This window comes from Electrona antarctica (assembly GCF_951216825.1).
Source record: "Electrona antarctica genome assembly, chromosome: 22".
Taxonomy (NCBI): Eukaryota; Metazoa; Chordata; class Actinopteri; order Myctophiformes; family Myctophidae; genus Electrona; species Electrona antarctica.
Genome location: NC_136805.1, coordinates 6,932,764 through 6,950,919, shown reverse-complemented (window position 1 = coordinate 6,950,919; position 18,156 = coordinate 6,932,764). Strand labels below are relative to the sequence as shown.

Sequence of the window (18,156 nt, the reverse complement as noted above, 5' to 3'; positions counted from 1 at the left end):
TGTGTGTGTGTGCGTGCGTGCGTGCGTGCGTGCGTGCGTGCGTGCGTGCGTGCGTGTTAGAGATCAAAGATAGAGAGATGAGATAAACGTGCACTTTGTCTTTGACAAGGAAAATAAACTAAAGCAGAAGCACCTTTGGAACTGACTGATTTATGGTCGATACATCGATCTTCTTCTTCAGTTCTCAGTGAGAGCTTGGCAAAATACAGCCCTATTCTATGTATCCTGAATACAGACAGTATACTTGTATTATTACTGGAGAAGCCAAGGACAAAATAATGTATTATTGTGACAATTGTGTGCAATTGAAAGACCTGGCGTCTTTCAATTGCACACAATTGTCACAATAATACATTATTTTGTCCTTGGCTTCTCCAGTAATAATACAAGTATACTGTCTGTATTCTTTTAAAGCAATGATTGAATGATTGAATGATTGAATCGCTTCCTAGAAAGATTGAGATGCTCTTTCTCTCTCTCTCTCTCTCTCTCTCTCTCTCTCTTATATATATTACCTCCCCTACAACAGTTTGCAGCTTCTGACCTTCACCAGGGGAGTGGGTATTTAAGCCTTGCAACTTGAGCGCAGATCCTGTATCTTCCGTAGAGCTCCCAGTGTGGTGATGAGGATGCCCTGTGCCACGTTCACACCCTGTGGCTTTAGCCAGGTGTCAGTCCTTCTTCTCTTGCTGACCGTCGACGCGGTCCCCGGCAACCGCATCAACCAGACCCTGGCCCAGAGGTTGGTGATCGGCTTCCAAGCTCCCTGGAACGCCTCGGTGCCGTTCAGCGCTCTGCGCTTGGGCTCAGCCATGCAGATGGCTGTGGAGAAAGTCAACTCCAACCCTTCACTTCTGGGCAACTACAGCCTAGAGTTTGTGTACATGGACTCGGACTGCGATCCCAAGACGTCCCTAGCGGGCTTCATTCAACAGGTGTGGAAAGACAACGTATCTGCCCTCTTTGGTCCTGCCTGCCCCGAAGGAGCTGAGGTATACTGTCATTCAGGGGCAATAATATGGTTTTAGTTTTTTTCTTTTTTCTTTTTTTAGATTTAAATATTGCCACTGCTTGTGGGTTTTCTCACTATTATCCAAACATATTTGTAGTACTGTTGGTGTGCTGGGGGTAACAGTATCGCTTGGTTTGCAGGTTACCGGTCTTATCGCATCCACTTGGAACATCCCCATGTTTGGCTATGTAGGGCAATCCTCCAAAATGGACAATAAAGTGATTTATGATTCTTATATCAAACTTATCCCCCCTCTTAAAAGAAGCACAGAAGTCCTTCTCAAGACGCTGGAATTCTTTGGATGGAGTCATGTGGCAATGATTGGAGGGGGCTTAAACTCTAACACTTGGGACAAAGTTGATGCCCTGTGGAGGACTACTGAGGAGCTCCTGAAGAGCAAAGTGTCCGTGCTCGCGACTGTCAAGTTTGACACTAGCGACCCGCAACTTGTCCGTCAAAATTTGCAGTACATTGCAACGGTTGCAAGAGGTAAGATTGTTGTCCTTGAAGCATTACGTGTTTGTGAATCTGGGCCGGCTGTTACATAACTTATGTTCCCTCTCTTTTCCATCTGTTTTTAAAGGGGAATACCACTCATTTTCAACATTTTACTATGTCATTAATATACCTTAGAGCTGTTGTGTGGAAATAATAAAAAAGTCCTCCCATTCAGTGTTTCCTAGAACTGGAGGTATGAAAAATATCATTAACATTGTGAATCACATCTTGATGACATCATCAAGATGTGATTCACAATGTTAATTTTTTACTATTTTGAAAAACATTTCAAAAAGCCGATCGACGTGCAGTCGTGCACGTTGTGAGCTTGTAGATCAACTTTTTGAACTATTTTAAAATGTTTTTCAAAATAGTAAAAAATTGCAAATAAATTGGGGCTAGTTGAACTATGGTTTTAGGTTTTATTTATTCTCACATAAAAAAGGTTAAAAACAGGAAAAAGAAATTCATACATATTAATATTGTGCAGGAGAAGTTAAAAGCCAAAGAAAGGGCTTATCGAGAACCTAATTTGAAGAATCAGACATTAAATATAAACAAAACAATACCAGTAATACATTCAAATAGATTAAATACAAAATGACATGCAGTACATACATACAGTATATGTTATAAGTTAATAAGTTATATATATTACAAACAATATTTTATATTACAGTCATAATAACAACCCATCTGCAGATCTACTCACACATGTAGCCAACTGTGAATTAAACTACTGGGTTTTGGATAAGAGTGTTTGTTTGTAGTTTGCTTTAAAAACTAGCAGAGAGACTTTTTCAGTTTAGAATCAACACCATTCCAAAGAGTAATAATAATAATAATAAACTTTATTTATAAAGCGCTTTTCGAAAACAATGTTTACAAAGTGCTTTACAGTGTCAAAGGATAAACAACAATCAAATGAAAAAGACAGTGTAAGACAATAATAGAACCGAAGCATATACAGTACACTGAGTACAGAAAGAAAAAAGAGCAATATGATGAATCTAAGGAAAGGTTTTAGTGTACAAATATGTTTTCAAATGTGATTTGAACATTGACACAGAGTTAGCTAGCCTTAGAGCGAGAGGTAGGTCATTCCAGAGTCTGGGTGCACGGGCAGCAGAAGCCCGGTTGCCCATAGTGACTAGGCGAGTCGAGGAACTTCCAAAGGCAGAGTAGACCCTCTCTATATCCTATTGAGAACTGCCTAAGGGAAGTACGACAATAAGATATGTGCACGTCCTTGGATTGACGTGTGGTATATGAATGCATATTTGAATTAAAAGAAAAGAAACAGGCCCAGGCGGTGGCGTAACCGTCTGGGCACCCGACTGGTAATCCAGTCGCAGTGTGCCGCGGGTTCGACTCCCGAGCCCGACACGGCCTTTACTGCATGTCTTCCCCCATCTCTCTCCCGTTTCCTGTCAGCCTACTGTCTGTCCCTTCAAAAAACCAATAAAAGGCGTAAGCCGCAAAAAAAAATATCTTTAAAAAAAAAAAAAAAAGAAAAGAAACAATTAAAACCATTTGGAAGATTTTGATAGTCATAAATGCATTTGTACACAAATATACATATCTGTAAAGAATTTACCTCAGAGACAGACAAAATGTTTAATTTCTTGAAATTAAAAATTGTCTTAAAACATGTCTTAAAACGATTTGGGTTCATGTCCTACAAAAAAAAGTCCTAATCTAAGTAGACATACTGTATTCATACTGAGATCACCCTTTGATTTTAGGATGCAACAAAATCTCACCATTTCCTACAGTAGCTTATGTGTCTTTATTTCCTACAGTATTGCTGTCTCATGTTGTCCTGTCCTTCCTCTGTCTCTTGCAGTAATGGTGGTTGTGACCAATAGTGAAGACTCTATGGCTCTGTTAATGGAGGCCGAGCGACAGGGTCTGATGAATGGAGAGTATGTGTTCTTCGTAAATCAGAACTTTGCGTCCAGCGGCAGTGTGGTGAGTGAGACTCATTTTGTCTGGCAGAGTGTAAACTTTACACTCTCCGTATTAGGGACGATTCATACTCCTATTTTAGAGCCGAATAAAAGTCGGTTCGGCTCTGTAGAGCCTACAATGTGACGTCATTTGAGGTTCGGGGGGGGCGGGTACCGCCCTAAAGTCGGCTCTTCGGTGCTACTGAAACTTTCTGACGAGCCGAAATCATTTCGGCACTACAGCGCCGAAACAGCGGTAAAATAGGAGTATGAATCGGCCCTTAGGATGTTGATATAATGATATTCATTATGTATTCATCCTTAGGGCCCCAAATCACACCTTAGAAAGCATGAGTGTATTTCAAACAAAGTGTTTTTTGACTGGGGGGGTCATATTTTGACAGCAGCAACTGCCTGTCATAATTTCTCCCCCGTCCCCATCTAAGTATGTATTGGACAGTATTAAAGAGTGTTGCTGTGGCCTGGGCCGTGGCTCAGCGGTCCAGGCACCTTGGCTGGTAGCCCGAGCCTGACAGAGTGCCGCGGGTTCGACTCCCGATTCCGACGGCCCTCACTGCATGTCACTCCCCCATCTCTATCCCCCATTTCCTGTCAGCCTACTGTCTGTCCCTCTATAAAAAAATAAAAATAAAGGCAAAAGCCGCAAAAAAAACATTTAAATCCCCTGACTCGCAAGAAGCATTATGGTCATGCAGTGCAACGGTAACATTGGTCCGACTTCCCGTTAGTCAGACTCAGACCATTACTAACACTATCCCAGACCCTAACCTAACCTCACAGGTTAGGTTTTAACCCGCAGCATGCATTAGTTGTAACCCGGCACGCATGTCGGGAGCCACGGGTGATCTTTTAACCCGCAGCACGGATGAGTCTTAACCGGCCACGCAGGTCTGACTAACGGGATGTCTGACTTATGAGCAGTCCCCGCACTGACTGGCTGAGCTACCAGGTACTCCATAAGTAAGACTTATTTGAATGTTCATGGCTCATGGCAGCAGCTGGTCTAATCATTCACTTTTTCAGAAGCTGTAGAGCGAACCTCCAAAACTGCTTTCACGTCTGCCCACTTTTAGAATAACGTTGAATTGTTGCAGAATTTCCCATTTTAGTTGCTCAATATACATTTCAGAAAATCGTTATAAAGAGTGTTGAGCCTGGAATCAAGCCATTGTCCCGTTAAAGGTAAACCATGACCGTAAACATTTGATTCGGTTCATAAAAATACAAACATTGACACAGTAACGCAAGCTCCACCAATCAGAGCGCTGCTACAGATTAGGCTCATGCTGGGCAAGACCTACGCTGTAGAGTGCATAAACGGAAGTGCTTGATTTTGGCGGAAGTACCGCTCAAGGAAATGACGTTGACGCTTTACAAATCTGTTTACATTCTCCGTGAATGAAACGAGTGTTGTGATTGGTCAAAAAATCGGGGGATGTATTCCGGCCTGACACTTATGGCTATGCACTCTCTGCCTAAGGCCTGACTCACACCTTTACAACAGATTGATGTATGGCTGATGCATGAGACTTGTTTACTGATGCAAGCTCGCAATTCATTTCCAATGGGAGTCACATGGTTTGACACAACATTTGTGTTGTATGAGGGGGTGGGGGGCAGTCGAAACACAGCCGAAAGCCGTACAACACAAATGTTGTGTCAAACCATGTGACTTCCATTGGAAATGCATTGGGGCAAGATGTAAACAAACCCTTTGTTTACATCTAGCATGCATCAATGTTTTTCCTCAAAACTAGATTGATTGCATACAAACGTGTGGCTTCTATAGGAGCATTATACTGCATTGTGTTACACAATCAGGGGCCTGTTTCACGAAACTTGGATTAACTAATCCAGGATTAAAGCCAAAACCAGGTTTGTTAAATCCTGGGGCCCGTTCCACGAAACTTGGATTAGAGATTAAACCGGGATTTAACAGATAATGCTTTGGATTTAGCCTGCTCCGGACCAGCCTAACAGCCAGGTTTAACCTAATCCTGAGCAAGTTTGATGGCAATCCAGTCTGTAGTTTTCAAGATATATATTTTTTCTGGTCCACCAGTGTAAATCATATTGAGAATTCCAGCTCTTTTTCAAGCTTCACACTCACTCCCCTGCTTCACACTCACATATTCACACTCACTCCCCTGCTTCACACTCGCACTCACATATTCACACTCACACTCCCCTGCTTCACACTCACTCCCCTGCTTCACACTCACTCCCCTGCTTCACACTCACACTCCCCTGCTTCACACTCACTCTCCCCTGCTTCACACTCACTTGTATATTCACAGTCACCACAAGTGCACTCCTCTAATCTTTAGATCACCACTGACCAAAGGTTCAGGTTGATAAGGCAATACTATTACTCTCTAGAACCAGTTCTACAAAGTCCAAATTCATTCAATGTTCTTGATTTCAGTCCAAATGGAAAGGGATAGAGATTAGAGATACACCTTAATCCCACAGGCAGAATTCTATTTAATCTTCAACCAGACGATGGCTACTCAGATGATCAGGATGAGCGCTCCTGGGGGGTGGGGACTCGTCTCTCAATTCAATTCAATTCAATTCAATTCAAAGGAGCTTTATTGGCATGAGAAAACGTACAATTTACATTGCCAAAGCAGAAGTGGAACAAGACAATCAAAATAACACAATGTATTTACAAATAAATATTGGATATAAATAGGAAAAATAAAGGTGTAAACAGAGCTGTGTTACACTTTGGGTAATACTATCTTGTGAAACTATAAAAAGATTGTGCATTTTCTGTCAGAGATAGTTAGTAATATACATCCATATAGGAGACGTTAGCTTTTATGGGACCCTTTCATGGGACCAGCTCAGTGGCCTTGTGGTTAGAGTGTCCGCCCCTTAGAGTATATATGAATAGAGACGGCACCCGGAGGAAACCCTGAGGCGAAATGGACATAGTGGCCGAATTTGGTATTGCAGTTTGGACCCAGTGAACGCGCTGGTCCATTGACTATCATTGCGCACGTTCATGATGACACGTGAGCGCTGTTTCATACGTGAACGCACATGAACGCGTGCAATGATAGTCGCGTTCACGATATGGGTCCAATGCATATCCCAGAATGCACTCTGTTCCTGAGTGAAATCGCCTCGTGCGCTTTTGAGCAACTTAATGCAAGTGGATGGGAGGAGAGATCCGGTGCCGTCTCTATTCATATCTACTCTAAGGTCCGCCCTGAGACTGGGAGGTCGGGGTTCAATCCCCGGCTGGGTCATACCAGTGAGGTTTTCACCTCACTGGAACAGAGTGTCTTGGTTCCTCTTCTTTAATGTGATGATGTGTAATGCTGAACAAGTGTAATGCTTAATTGGGTCGTCCACTCACAGTTAACAGCCTTTGTATTGAGTTTGTGCTTGAAATGTACTGTAATTCTGCAAACTGTTAATAAATTCTTCAATCAATCAATGTAACCTCGCCAACGAGCACCAGTATTCAGTTCAACAAACAAAGGCCCACGGCAGCGCTCCCTTCCTCTATTCAATGTTAGCTTTTACTTTTGAAAGTTGACAGCAGTATTTCCATGTTTTTGCGTTCACTTAGTATAAAAACATTTAATTAAGTTTAGTGTTTATATAACGGAATTTCTGTGTAGATCAGCTCCCCCTGAGTTAGTGTTGGAAGTGTCCTTGAGCAAGTCACTGAACCCCTAATTGCTCCTGATGTGCTGGTTGGTGCCTTGCATTGTTTCCTGCTGCCATCGGTGTATGAATGTGTGGGTGAATGTAATACACAATCTTTGTAAAGCGCCTTGGATAAAGTCGATATATAAATGCACCATTTACCATTTAGACGTGGGCGGGCGGGGAGGTGAACCAATGATGACCAGACAACCTTGCAACCTTACCGAGGTCATTTGCTGTAAGCAGTGTAGGGTATGTACATCACTCAGGGACACTTGGACATGTAGACGTGGGCGGGCGGGGAGGATAACCTGGTGACCTTCTGATTACCAGACAACCTTGCTGTCTCTACCCATTAAGCTACAGCCACTGCAGACCTATTCACCTTTTTCATATGGCCCATAAGTCTTTGCGTATACCAACTAACAATAATTTATTTGCGCCTGAAGGAAGCAAAGCTTTTGATTGATTGATTGATTGATTGATTGATTGATTTATTAACAGTTTGCAGAATTACAGTACATTTCAAGTACAACTCAATACAAAAAACTGTTAACTGTGAGTGGACGACACCATAAAGCATTACACTCGTTTACAATAGGGTCCACCATTTTCAATTCATCAAAAAGCACACACACAAGGAGCCCCAGTGCCTTGGCGGGGAAAAACGTGGATAGGCCTAGACTAAAAGATATTGTATTTTTTGAGGGGCGCTAGCCCATCCTATGCCCAGCTTTGTGTGTTTGTGTGTACCCCATAGCGATGATTTGATTGGCTGATCATCCCATAGCGATGATTTGATTGGCTGAGCACCCCATAGAGATGATTTGATTGGCTGAGCAATGTACATATTAAGAATAAAAAGTGAGGAGAGAAAAGTGATTAGTCAGATTGGACTTGAGGATAAGAAGTGAGGACAATAATGTGATTGGCCGGTATGTGATTATGTATGATGATAAGAGCGCTCCTCACTTCAGTTCACACGGGTGTGTTTTATTTCTATTTTTTTTTACATTTAGTATTGAAGTTTGCAAAGCTTTTAAGTGTTTTCCGATGGCCTAATGGGCAGTATTGTAATCTAGCTGTAAAACGTAATCTAATACATATTAATTTTTCTCCTTGAGCAGGATAAATTGTGGAAATTTGCCATTAACAACCACATTAACCAGGCTGCCATAAGAGCGTTTGACATGGTCTTCATCATCGGACAGAAGGCATATGAGGGCTACGACTACTATGATTTCTTTGAGCAGGTTTACAAAAGGCTGAAGAACCCTCCGTTTCTGAGCAACCTCAGCTCTGAGGATGAGGTAATTACACCGCTGAGAATCAATTCACCACACAGTATTCATTTAAGCCCCTATAATAGCAACTTAGCAAGTATACTGTAGTTCAATTTACATTTTTGTTCAAATACTGTACGTATGTTTATTTATGTTGTGTATGTAATAAGGCAAGACGTAATATGAACAGGAAGGACAGTAATGTCAGTTGTTTTCATTGTTAAATGTGTCATCCCATATAGGATGGGCCAATGTGGCATAACATGAAAATAACATATTCATTCATTCATTCATTCATTCATTCATTCATTCATTCATATAGTTCTGCTATTTTCACTATGAATTTTTTAGAATACAATAAAAATTACCCGCACACTGTCTACAATTGCACAATAAGGACAACTTTATTTAGGCAATGTGCAATGTTTCGGTCAATAGATCATCTTCAGGGGTAACAGGTACGGTCACCCCTTTTCCATCTCGCCCCACTACTCTACTTAGCTGTAAATAACAAACATAATTCATGTTGGTGATTATATAAAAGGTATTATCATACGGTATTCATTTATTATTGTTAAGTTCACTCTGTATACCCACGGGCATAATAGCATGATGATGCCATTATAAAACATGGGCTACATGGAAGAAATGTGTTTAATAAAACGAAATGAACTGCTAGAAGGTCCTAAATTAACTTAATTAAGCAGTCACCGTCTCTGTGTCATGTTGAGATCGACTACTATACAATCAAATAAATCTGTATACAAGATCATTTCAGATTTCAGAGAGGGAGGGAAATACTAAATTAACTGTTAACTACATTAAAACATTTCGCTGGGGCGAGTTGGTAAAGGGGCGAGTCGTTTGGTATTCTCTTCAGGCATCTCTATTTCAATGTATTTTTTCAATTTTGAAAAACAAAATCACAATTTGTGCGTATAATGACATGCATGAAATACAAAGTGGACATTAACACTGAGGGGTTTATTGTGTAAAGTTACGAAATTATAACCATTTATATATTTTATGAAATCTATATACAGTTGGGTGCCACCGATATTGTCCCTTATCATTTGACCCATTTAGGCCTGACCTCAAAATTTAAAAAAATCCTTCTCCAGTTTTCTGAAATAAATATTTTCACGATTTTTCAAAAATAGCAGACCTACAAGCTCGTAGCGCGCCACTCGGTGGCGCGCTATGAGCTTGTAGATCTGCTATTTTTCAATAGCTAAATTATAACAATGTTTAAAACACCAAAAGGGGTTCCCGCCCAAAATGGGTTAACTGTCCTTTTGCGCAGATCACGCAAAACTCAGCAAAAAGAAAAGGACAATATCGATGGCCTCCAACTGTATATATATATATATTTATTTCTCTATGATGTGTGAACTGTGTGTTATTCTGACATTGTACTATTTCAGGTTAGCCCTTATGCTGCCTATCTGCATGATGCTGTGCTTCTTTATGCTATGGGGTTGAAAGAGGTCCTAAAAGATGGCAAAAACCCTCACGATGGACGCCATCTGCTACACAAGTTAAAGATCAAGAACAACATTCGATTTGACGGTACATTTATTTAATCCTTATCGACAAAAAGGTATCCTTCCTCCAAGTTGTACTGCTTGTCAAGGTGTAAGTTGGCAAGGCAAATAATTAAATAACACGACCAAAAGGTCTTTGTCAGGGTCTATCTGTCTATCAGATAGACCCTGACAATATACACAGTCAAAACCTCAGTGTTGACTGTTTACTCTCAGTTACAAATGGGTAAATTAACTGAGGATTTGTGACATTGACCTTATAATATTCTGTGACTCGACGCCAATGTATACACCAAAACTTATTTGTCATTGTTGAAGCCAAATGTAGACGGAGAACCCTTGGACAGACTTAGAGACAACTCAGATCAACATAGAAAGTTAGATTAGTAGCAGTTTATTCATAATAGTGCAGAGTAAAGAACAGCATTTCAGAGGAGTATGGTCTTCGGCTGCATTGGTCTCAATCTCCAGGGCCTTTTATATTGTTCTATCAACCCTTACTGTCCGTCCTGTCCGTTCGTTGTTGCCAATCTTTGGCATAACTACTCATACTTTTTGGCCACCTTTGTATGGTGTGTCTATGTGTGTATTATTTCACCAACCTTGCTGTACTGACCCTTGTCAAATGTCAAGGTGTAAGTTAGTTGCAGACTTGAAAAGAAAAGAATGGAATCCAAGGCACTCCGTCTTTGGTGAAGAATGAAATAGTTTATTTGATGTCTGAGCAAGGCAAATAAATAACAGGACCAAAGGGTCTTTGTCAGATAGACCCTCATCAAATAAACTATTTAAGCTTTCACCAAAGACGGAGTGCCTTGGGTTCCCTTCTTTTCTTTTCAAGTCTACAATTCACACCTTGACAAGCAGTACAACTTGGAGGAAGGATACCTTTTGTCTATATTGTCTTACCTGTATCACCAAAGAGCACCCGTCTAAGAGCCACTAACAGATCTATATTGTCACCAACCTTGCTGTACTGACCCTTGTCAAATGTCAAGGTGTAAGTTAGTTGCAGACTTGAAAAGAAAAGAATGGAATCCAAGGCACTCCGTCTTTGGTGAAGAATGAAATAGTTTATTTGATGTCTGAGCAAGGCAAATAAATAACAGGACCAAAGGGTCTTTGTCAGATAGACCCTCATCAAATAAACTATTTAAGCTTTCACCAAAGACGGAGTGCCTTGGATTCCCTTCTTTTCTTTTCAAGTCTACAATTCACACCTTGACAAGCAGTACAACTTGGAGGAAGGATACCTTTTGTCTATATTGTCTTACCTGTATCACCAAAGAGCACCCGTCTAAGAGCCACTAACAGATCTATATTGTCTTACCTGTATCACCAAAGAGCACCCGTCTAAGAGCCACTAACAGATCTATATTGTCTTACCTGTATCACCAAAGAGCACCCGTCTAAGAGCCACTAACAGATCTATATGGTCTTACCTGTATCACCAAAGAGCACCCGTCTAAGAGCCACTAACAGATCTATATTGTCTTACCTGTATCACCAAAGAGCACCCGTCTAAGAGCCACTATCCTGCAGCGCTTCCATTCCTCTATTTCTAATGTATTTAATCCTATCAATATACACAGTCAAAACCTCAGTGTTGACTGTTTACTCTCAGTTACAAATGGGTAAATTAACTGAGGATTTGTGACATTGACCGTATAATATTTTGTGACTCGACGCCAATGTATACACCAAAACTTATTTGTCATTGTTGAAGCCAAATGTAGACGGAGAACCCTTGGACAGACTTAGAGACAACTCAGATCAACACAGAAAGTTAGATTAGTAGCAGTTTATTCATAATAGTGCAGAGTAAAGAACAGCGCTTTCAGAGGAGTATGGTCTTCGGCTGCATTGGAAGAAAGGAGCCCCGAGTCTCAATCTCCAGGGCATTTTATATTGTTCTATTGTTTCTATTGTTTCTATCTATTGTTTCTATTCTATTGTTCTATTCTAACAATTGTTTATATTGTTCTATTACTCCTTACTGTCCGTCCTGTCCGTTCGTTGTTGCCAATCTTTGTATATTATACAATAATCTGTGTATTATTTCACCAACCTTGCTGTACTGACGGTCTCAGCCGGTCACTGAATCTTGAGCCTTTTAATTAAGTGTTGTCAGGTAGGGGCGATTAGACTCATATACTTCTGATGTTTTCAGAGAATTACCTTTTCGACCCTACATCATGCTTGCTTCAAATATGTTTTTTTTAAAGACATACACATGGGGGTAGAACTGTATCGAATAAAATAGTATGCAAAATAAAATAAGTATGCAATTAATGCTTCTGTCAAACTCCAATGAACAAACAAAAAAAATATATAAAACCGAATGTTTATCATTTTCAAAAAGAATGCTTTAATGAACCTTTGCACCTTTGCAGGTGCTTCTGGACTGGTTACTTTTGATGAAGAGGGGGAGAGGAACGTGGACTATTCCATTTATGACCTACAGCATTCTGAAGACACCTTCAAGTTTGTTCCCATCCTCCAATTTGATAGTCGTTCCAAAACTATCAGGTAAAAAGTACTAATTACCAAAACTAAATTAGCGTTTTACATTTTGTGAATAATAATGCAAAACCACTGAGATGCAGTATTGAAATTTCATACAAAATGTGGAATGCTCACTTCAGGCCAACCAACAACTTTGCATCTGTGATCTGGCCAAAAGGAAAGACTCCGTCTGACAAGCCAGAGTGTGGCTTCAACAATGAGCACTGTGAATGGCTATCAAACGGTACAACTAATCATCACTCACTACAAATTTGCTTTACCAGTTGTTGGACTTAATATGCATGTCTGTTAGTTATATGCAGAAAAATAGTTTCCTTTATTTTCTCATGTACTTTTGGTTGAGAATCTGTAGGCTACCAAAAAAAATACCAATGAGCGTTGTGTATGATACATGCACAGAGCAAGTTAAGTCAAGAAACTCACTGTTTTTTTATTTTTTTTATTTAACCTTTATTTAACCAGTAAAACTTTTTACAAGTGGGAACTGGCCAAGAGGCAGAAATAAAATTACACTTCAATACCACATCGTCACTGTTACATTTTGGACCAGCAAATACAACATCCAGAATACATCTTGCTTTTACATGTTGCTATACTGACCGACCTGTCTCGGCTCCACACTTCTATTTTCAATCACTGTACTGTACTCACTCACTCGTCACTACTCGACCAGTCAACTAGCCTTCCTAACGTATGATGTTGATTTGTCTCAGACATCTCCTTGGTGGTCATATTGGTGGCCGTCCCCTTCGTTGGTCTGCTGGCGTTCTTATGCATCGGGGTCCTGGTCCAGCAGAAGCTACGGCTCCAGACACGGCTCGATGACTCCTGGTGGTGGCTCATCAAATACAGCGACATCGCCATCATCAAAGAGCCTAAAGTCTGAGCCTCCTCTCACCCATATAGGCTACAGTAGCACATTGTCTGTTAGAACATTGATAGATAGACACACGGCAAGTGTGTGTGTGCGTGCGTGCGTGCGGGGCCTGGCTTAATTGTGTATTGTGTCAGATAGGGTCGTATGTGACCCACCAAGGACCCCTGTCACGCCCTCCAATAATGAGTCAATCGTCCTGTAGTACTGATGGCTTTATTTGCTCTCACGTTTCAAGTTCATTTACTTTAGCCAAAGCCAACATCAAAACGTATAACAAAAAACAAGGGAACAGCAATCAGAATTACCCATGAACAGAAACCAAAACACATACAAACAGATACAAAATAAAAATGCACATGAACAAAATGATGATTTACCTCACTGGGCTGCACGAGGATTGAAGGGCATGAAGTAGTGAAGAAACCAACAAACAAATGAACAACCAAGACTGAAATAAAAAAAAACAATCGATCAATTAAACTCAAACAAATATAGCACACAACTCAAATGTGGACAAAGAACTGAAATTATTGGGACAGAGATAACAAAACAAACCTTCAAACTGGTGACACGCTGCAAACATGCCTCCTCCATCACTCTGAAAGTCCTCCCAGCCCGTCTCTCCACCATGGGGTCAAGAGCCTTCAGCCGCTCTGCCCCAGCCCGTCTCTCCACCATGGGGTCAAGAGCCTTCAGCCGCTCTGCCCCTCACCTCTGGAACTCCCTCCCCCCTGATATTAGAAACATGGACTCTATTACCATTTTCCAAACTCACTTCAAAACCCACCTGTTCAGGCAGGCATATGGCTGACCTCTGCTGCAGGCTGTACCTTAGTTATGTTTTGCTTTTAAATATGTTTGTATAAACTGATTTAGAGACGTACAGATAGACACTTCTATATAGAACAGGAATTCATCATAAAGGAGTTAAAAAGGGAAAAGAGACATATACAGTGAGGGGAAAAATGGGGTGGCGGTGGGGGGGACAAGATACATGTACAAGATACATTTCATGAAAAATAACTTTGACAAATCTGCTTTAGTCAAACAGTTTACAGTGGTTCTCTGCTGCAAACTTTGTGCAACAAATAATTCAACAAATAATTCAATTCACCTTAGCATTGACCTCTCCCACCTTGACATTTCCTTTGATCAAGTCATTCTTTTATGACAAAGTTATGGCAGCCAAAACCCCCATCTGAGAATATTTTGTTTGTTTGTTTGTTTGTTTGTTTGTGCGTGCGTGCGTGTGCGTGTGTGTGTGTGCACGCTCACAACAGCAACAGGAATTGGCAGCCTCTCTGAGCACCACAAGTGGAGGTTCCCAGTCCATTGTCTCCTCCTGTAGCTTCGGCCTGAGGGATAAATCAGGAAAAGAACACATCTACTCAACCATAGGCCTCTTCCAGGTATTCTCTCTGATTAGCAGTTTTTATTGTTAGGCAATTATTTTTCCTTCAATTGGCCAATATGTTCTCGATGAACCAAATACATGGCATTTCATTTTGCCAAAGCATATCTCAAGGAACTACATGAAACATATAGGCTATACAGGTATATGGTCATGAAAACAAAATGTTTTATTTTTGTGTGTTTGTACTGTCTATCTTTCATCCCTTTTCTGTCCTTGAAATCTTTTCTTTCAATAAAAACTAAGTGAAGAAATAAGCAAAATACAAACAAGATGCTTTATAGACTCATCTAATATATGGAAGCATAAAGCTGCCACAATTCAAATGAAATGGCAAATATGAAAAGTCAATTGAAATAAGAGAAATGCTTTTTCATTTTCAGGTCATTAACGCATTTCTTGGGACAAAAAGAAATCTAAAATGCAATAGCATTTACATTTAATCTAGAGATGTGCTCATTCTATGACACAATTCAAATTATAAATAAAATATCATTTGAATTTCAATTTTCAAAAAATGCCAGCAAATTAGTGGGCAATATTAAAATTAAAATGCAATTTAGAATATTCAAATGAAATAAGATACATGCTTTTTAACCTTCAGATAATGAACGCATTTAAGTGAATATATAATGCAATAGCATTTACATTTCATCTCCAGGTGTGGTCATTCTATGACAGAATGAAAAAGCAAAAGCAAATAACATTGCATTTTAATTTTCAAATTGGCATGTGTACTATTTGAAAATGAAAATGCAATGCTATTTTCTTTTTCATTTGGTCATAGAATGAGCACTGAGAGAATAGTACTGCCTGTAGCAGACAACCCGCAGCACTCCAGGTTCAAACAAAATCCTTATAGGTGCAAGGCTCGAGGATATAAGTAGAGATGAAGAATGCCAGCACTCATTGTATGACCTTTTGCATGATTTTATTTACCTCTGACTGAGACTGACAAACGGACGTGTTTCGGCCTGTATGGCCTTCCTCAGCCAGGCTGAGGAAGGCCATACAGGCCTTGAGTGCTGGCATTCTTCATCTCTACTCATAGAATGAGCACACCTGGAGATGAAGCAAAAGCAAATCACATTGCATTTTCCTTTTCAAATCGTACACATGCCAATTTGAAAATGATGTGCATTTAAGTGCATTTAAATGTGAATGAATGAATGTCTACCTGATGTGCTGTTTCATTGGGGGCAGGGAAATCAAGTTGCCATCATATACTTGAGGAACCAGATGGTCAGTGATGTCAGAAAGCCCTCCATTGTTGCAGAGTTTTCTATGGTAAAGTACAGTGTTGTTTTCGTCGACTAAAACTAAGACGAAAAATGTTCGTCGACTACCTTTTTTCACTGACGAAAACTAAATGGAAACTAAATGAAAACTAAGCTATGAGGACTAAAACTAGACTAAATGTATTGACAATTTCGTCAACAAATAAAAACTAGACTAAAATGTTAGGAAGGGACTAGTGGACAAGAGATCCAGTATAAATAAAATACAAGTAATTTTACACTTGGTTGCATTCTGAAAATTGTTTGTGCGTGCGTGCGTGTGCGTGTGTGTGTGTGCACGCTCACAACAGCGTCGCGCTGCGACGCGTTGTGAACTTGTAGATTTGCTATTTTCAGCAAGTGTAAAATCAGTCATTACGACGGCATCAAGGCCCGACAAAACATTTTAGTCGACTAAATCAACTGTCGATTAAAGTCGACTAAAATATTATGATATTTAGTCGACTAAAACTAGACTAACACTAAAACATTCCAGGTGACAAAAATGTGACTAAAACTAAATGAAAACTATTCAAGAGGCTATGACTAAAACTAAAATCAAAATTTGCTGCCAAAAACAACACTGGTAAAGTACCACATCGTCGCTGTCGGGCAGAAACCTCTTATCTCCATATTTGGACGTTTTGCGTGACGTTTTCTCTCAGGGTAAAAACTACAGTTGGGTGCCACCGATATTGTCCCTTATCATTTGACCCATTTAGGCCTGACCTCAAAATTAAAAAAAATCCTTCTAAATCCTCCAGTTTTCTGAAATAAATATTTTCACGATTTTTCAAAAATAGCAGACCTACAAGCTCGTAGCGCGCCACTCGGTGGCGCGCTATGAGCTTGTAGATCTGCTATTTTTCAATAGCTAAAGTATAACATAATGTTTAAAACACCAAAAGGGGTTCCCGCCCAAAATGGGTTAACTGTCCTTTTGCGCAGATCACGCAAACCTCAGCAAAAAGAAAAGGACAATATCGATGGCCTCCAACTGTAAAAACTAGGCTACCAGATCCACAAGCTTGAAAGCTTTTAAGCTGGTGGATCTGCTACTTTTGCTGCTTTTGAATTTGAATCCTGAAAAGTTTTGGACAGGTTTCTACCCTACAGAGATGAGTTTTTCCTCATCATTCCAGTTATTTATTTATTTTTAAAAAGTCATTTATTAAAGCTCGACTATGAATTTTCTGTATCATACAGTACTAAAATATAACTTGGTTTGGTTCTCCAGTAAAGGGCCACTGTGGCAAGTTTCCTATCTTAGAACTTGGTTGTCCTGCTCAAGTACTGACATTTTTTTTTGCCAGGTGTAAACCTGGCTTACTTACAGTCGCCAGAGCCAAAGAGTAAAACAGAGTTACGACAACTCTGTTCATGTCATGGGGCCAGTCCAATGGCGGCTCTTCTACATAGACTTCTATTGGCGAATAGTGACAAAGGCCTGAACAGGAAGTTTACGGAATGCATTGGAGTCTATAGGCTTTACAGTGACAAACGCGTTACATGATCGAACCACGTGACCGTGATGTTTTCTGCCCCCTCAATGTCATGACTCTGTCGTACTCTATGGCAAACAGTCGCTAGTGCTTCTAGTTCTAGTAGCGACCTAGTCATGATTGGCTGCCTCCCAACTTCCCAAGCCAATGGGAGTCTGAACCCATACTCTGAAACGCTGCAACGTGGATGTCTGAATCCATACCTTAGAGTATATATGAATAGAGACGGCACCCGGAGGAAACCCTGAGGCGAGATGGACATAGTGGCCGAATTTGGTATTGCAGCACTGGGCCAATTCTGGTCCGTTGACTATCATTGCGCACGTTCATGATGCCACGTGAACGCTGTTTCATACGTGAACGCGTGCAATGATAGTCAACGCCACAGCGTGTTCACGATTTGGCCCAATTCTTCCCAGAATGCACTCTGTTCCTACACGGAAGGAGGAGTGAAATCGCCTCATGCGCTTTTGAGCAACTTAATGCAAGTGGATGAGAGGAGAAATCCGGTGCCGTCTCTATTAAGAGTAACTACGTAACAGTTGGCGAAAGGGCCTTTCTGTGTGGAGTTTGCATGTTCTCCCCGTGTCCCC

The 18,156-nt window shown here is 40.5% G+C and overlaps 1 protein-coding gene across 1 annotated transcript in view; it reads left to right on the top strand.

Annotated features, from left to right (window-relative positions):
* Positions 1-623: 623 nt before the first annotated feature.
* The window catches only part of gucy2g (guanylate cyclase 2g), a gene marked incomplete at both ends in the record, with an annotated part of 30,182 nt that continues 12,649 nt past the window's right edge, over positions 624-18,156 (top strand). The window contains 10 exons of the mRNA XM_079492016.1: positions 624-992; positions 1,153-1,501; positions 3,357-3,478; positions 8,271-8,453; positions 9,851-9,995; positions 12,364-12,499; positions 12,616-12,719; positions 13,210-13,376; positions 14,654-14,782; positions 15,988-16,071. Of these exons, the coding sequence (XP_079348142.1) occupies positions 624-992; positions 1,153-1,501; positions 3,357-3,478; positions 8,271-8,453; positions 9,851-9,995; positions 12,364-12,499; positions 12,616-12,719; positions 13,210-13,376; positions 14,654-14,782; positions 15,988-16,071 (1,788 nt within the window). The remainder of the gene's footprint in view (positions 993-1,152; positions 1,502-3,356; positions 3,479-8,270; positions 8,454-9,850; positions 9,996-12,363; positions 12,500-12,615; positions 12,720-13,209; positions 13,377-14,653; positions 14,783-15,987; positions 16,072-18,156) is intronic.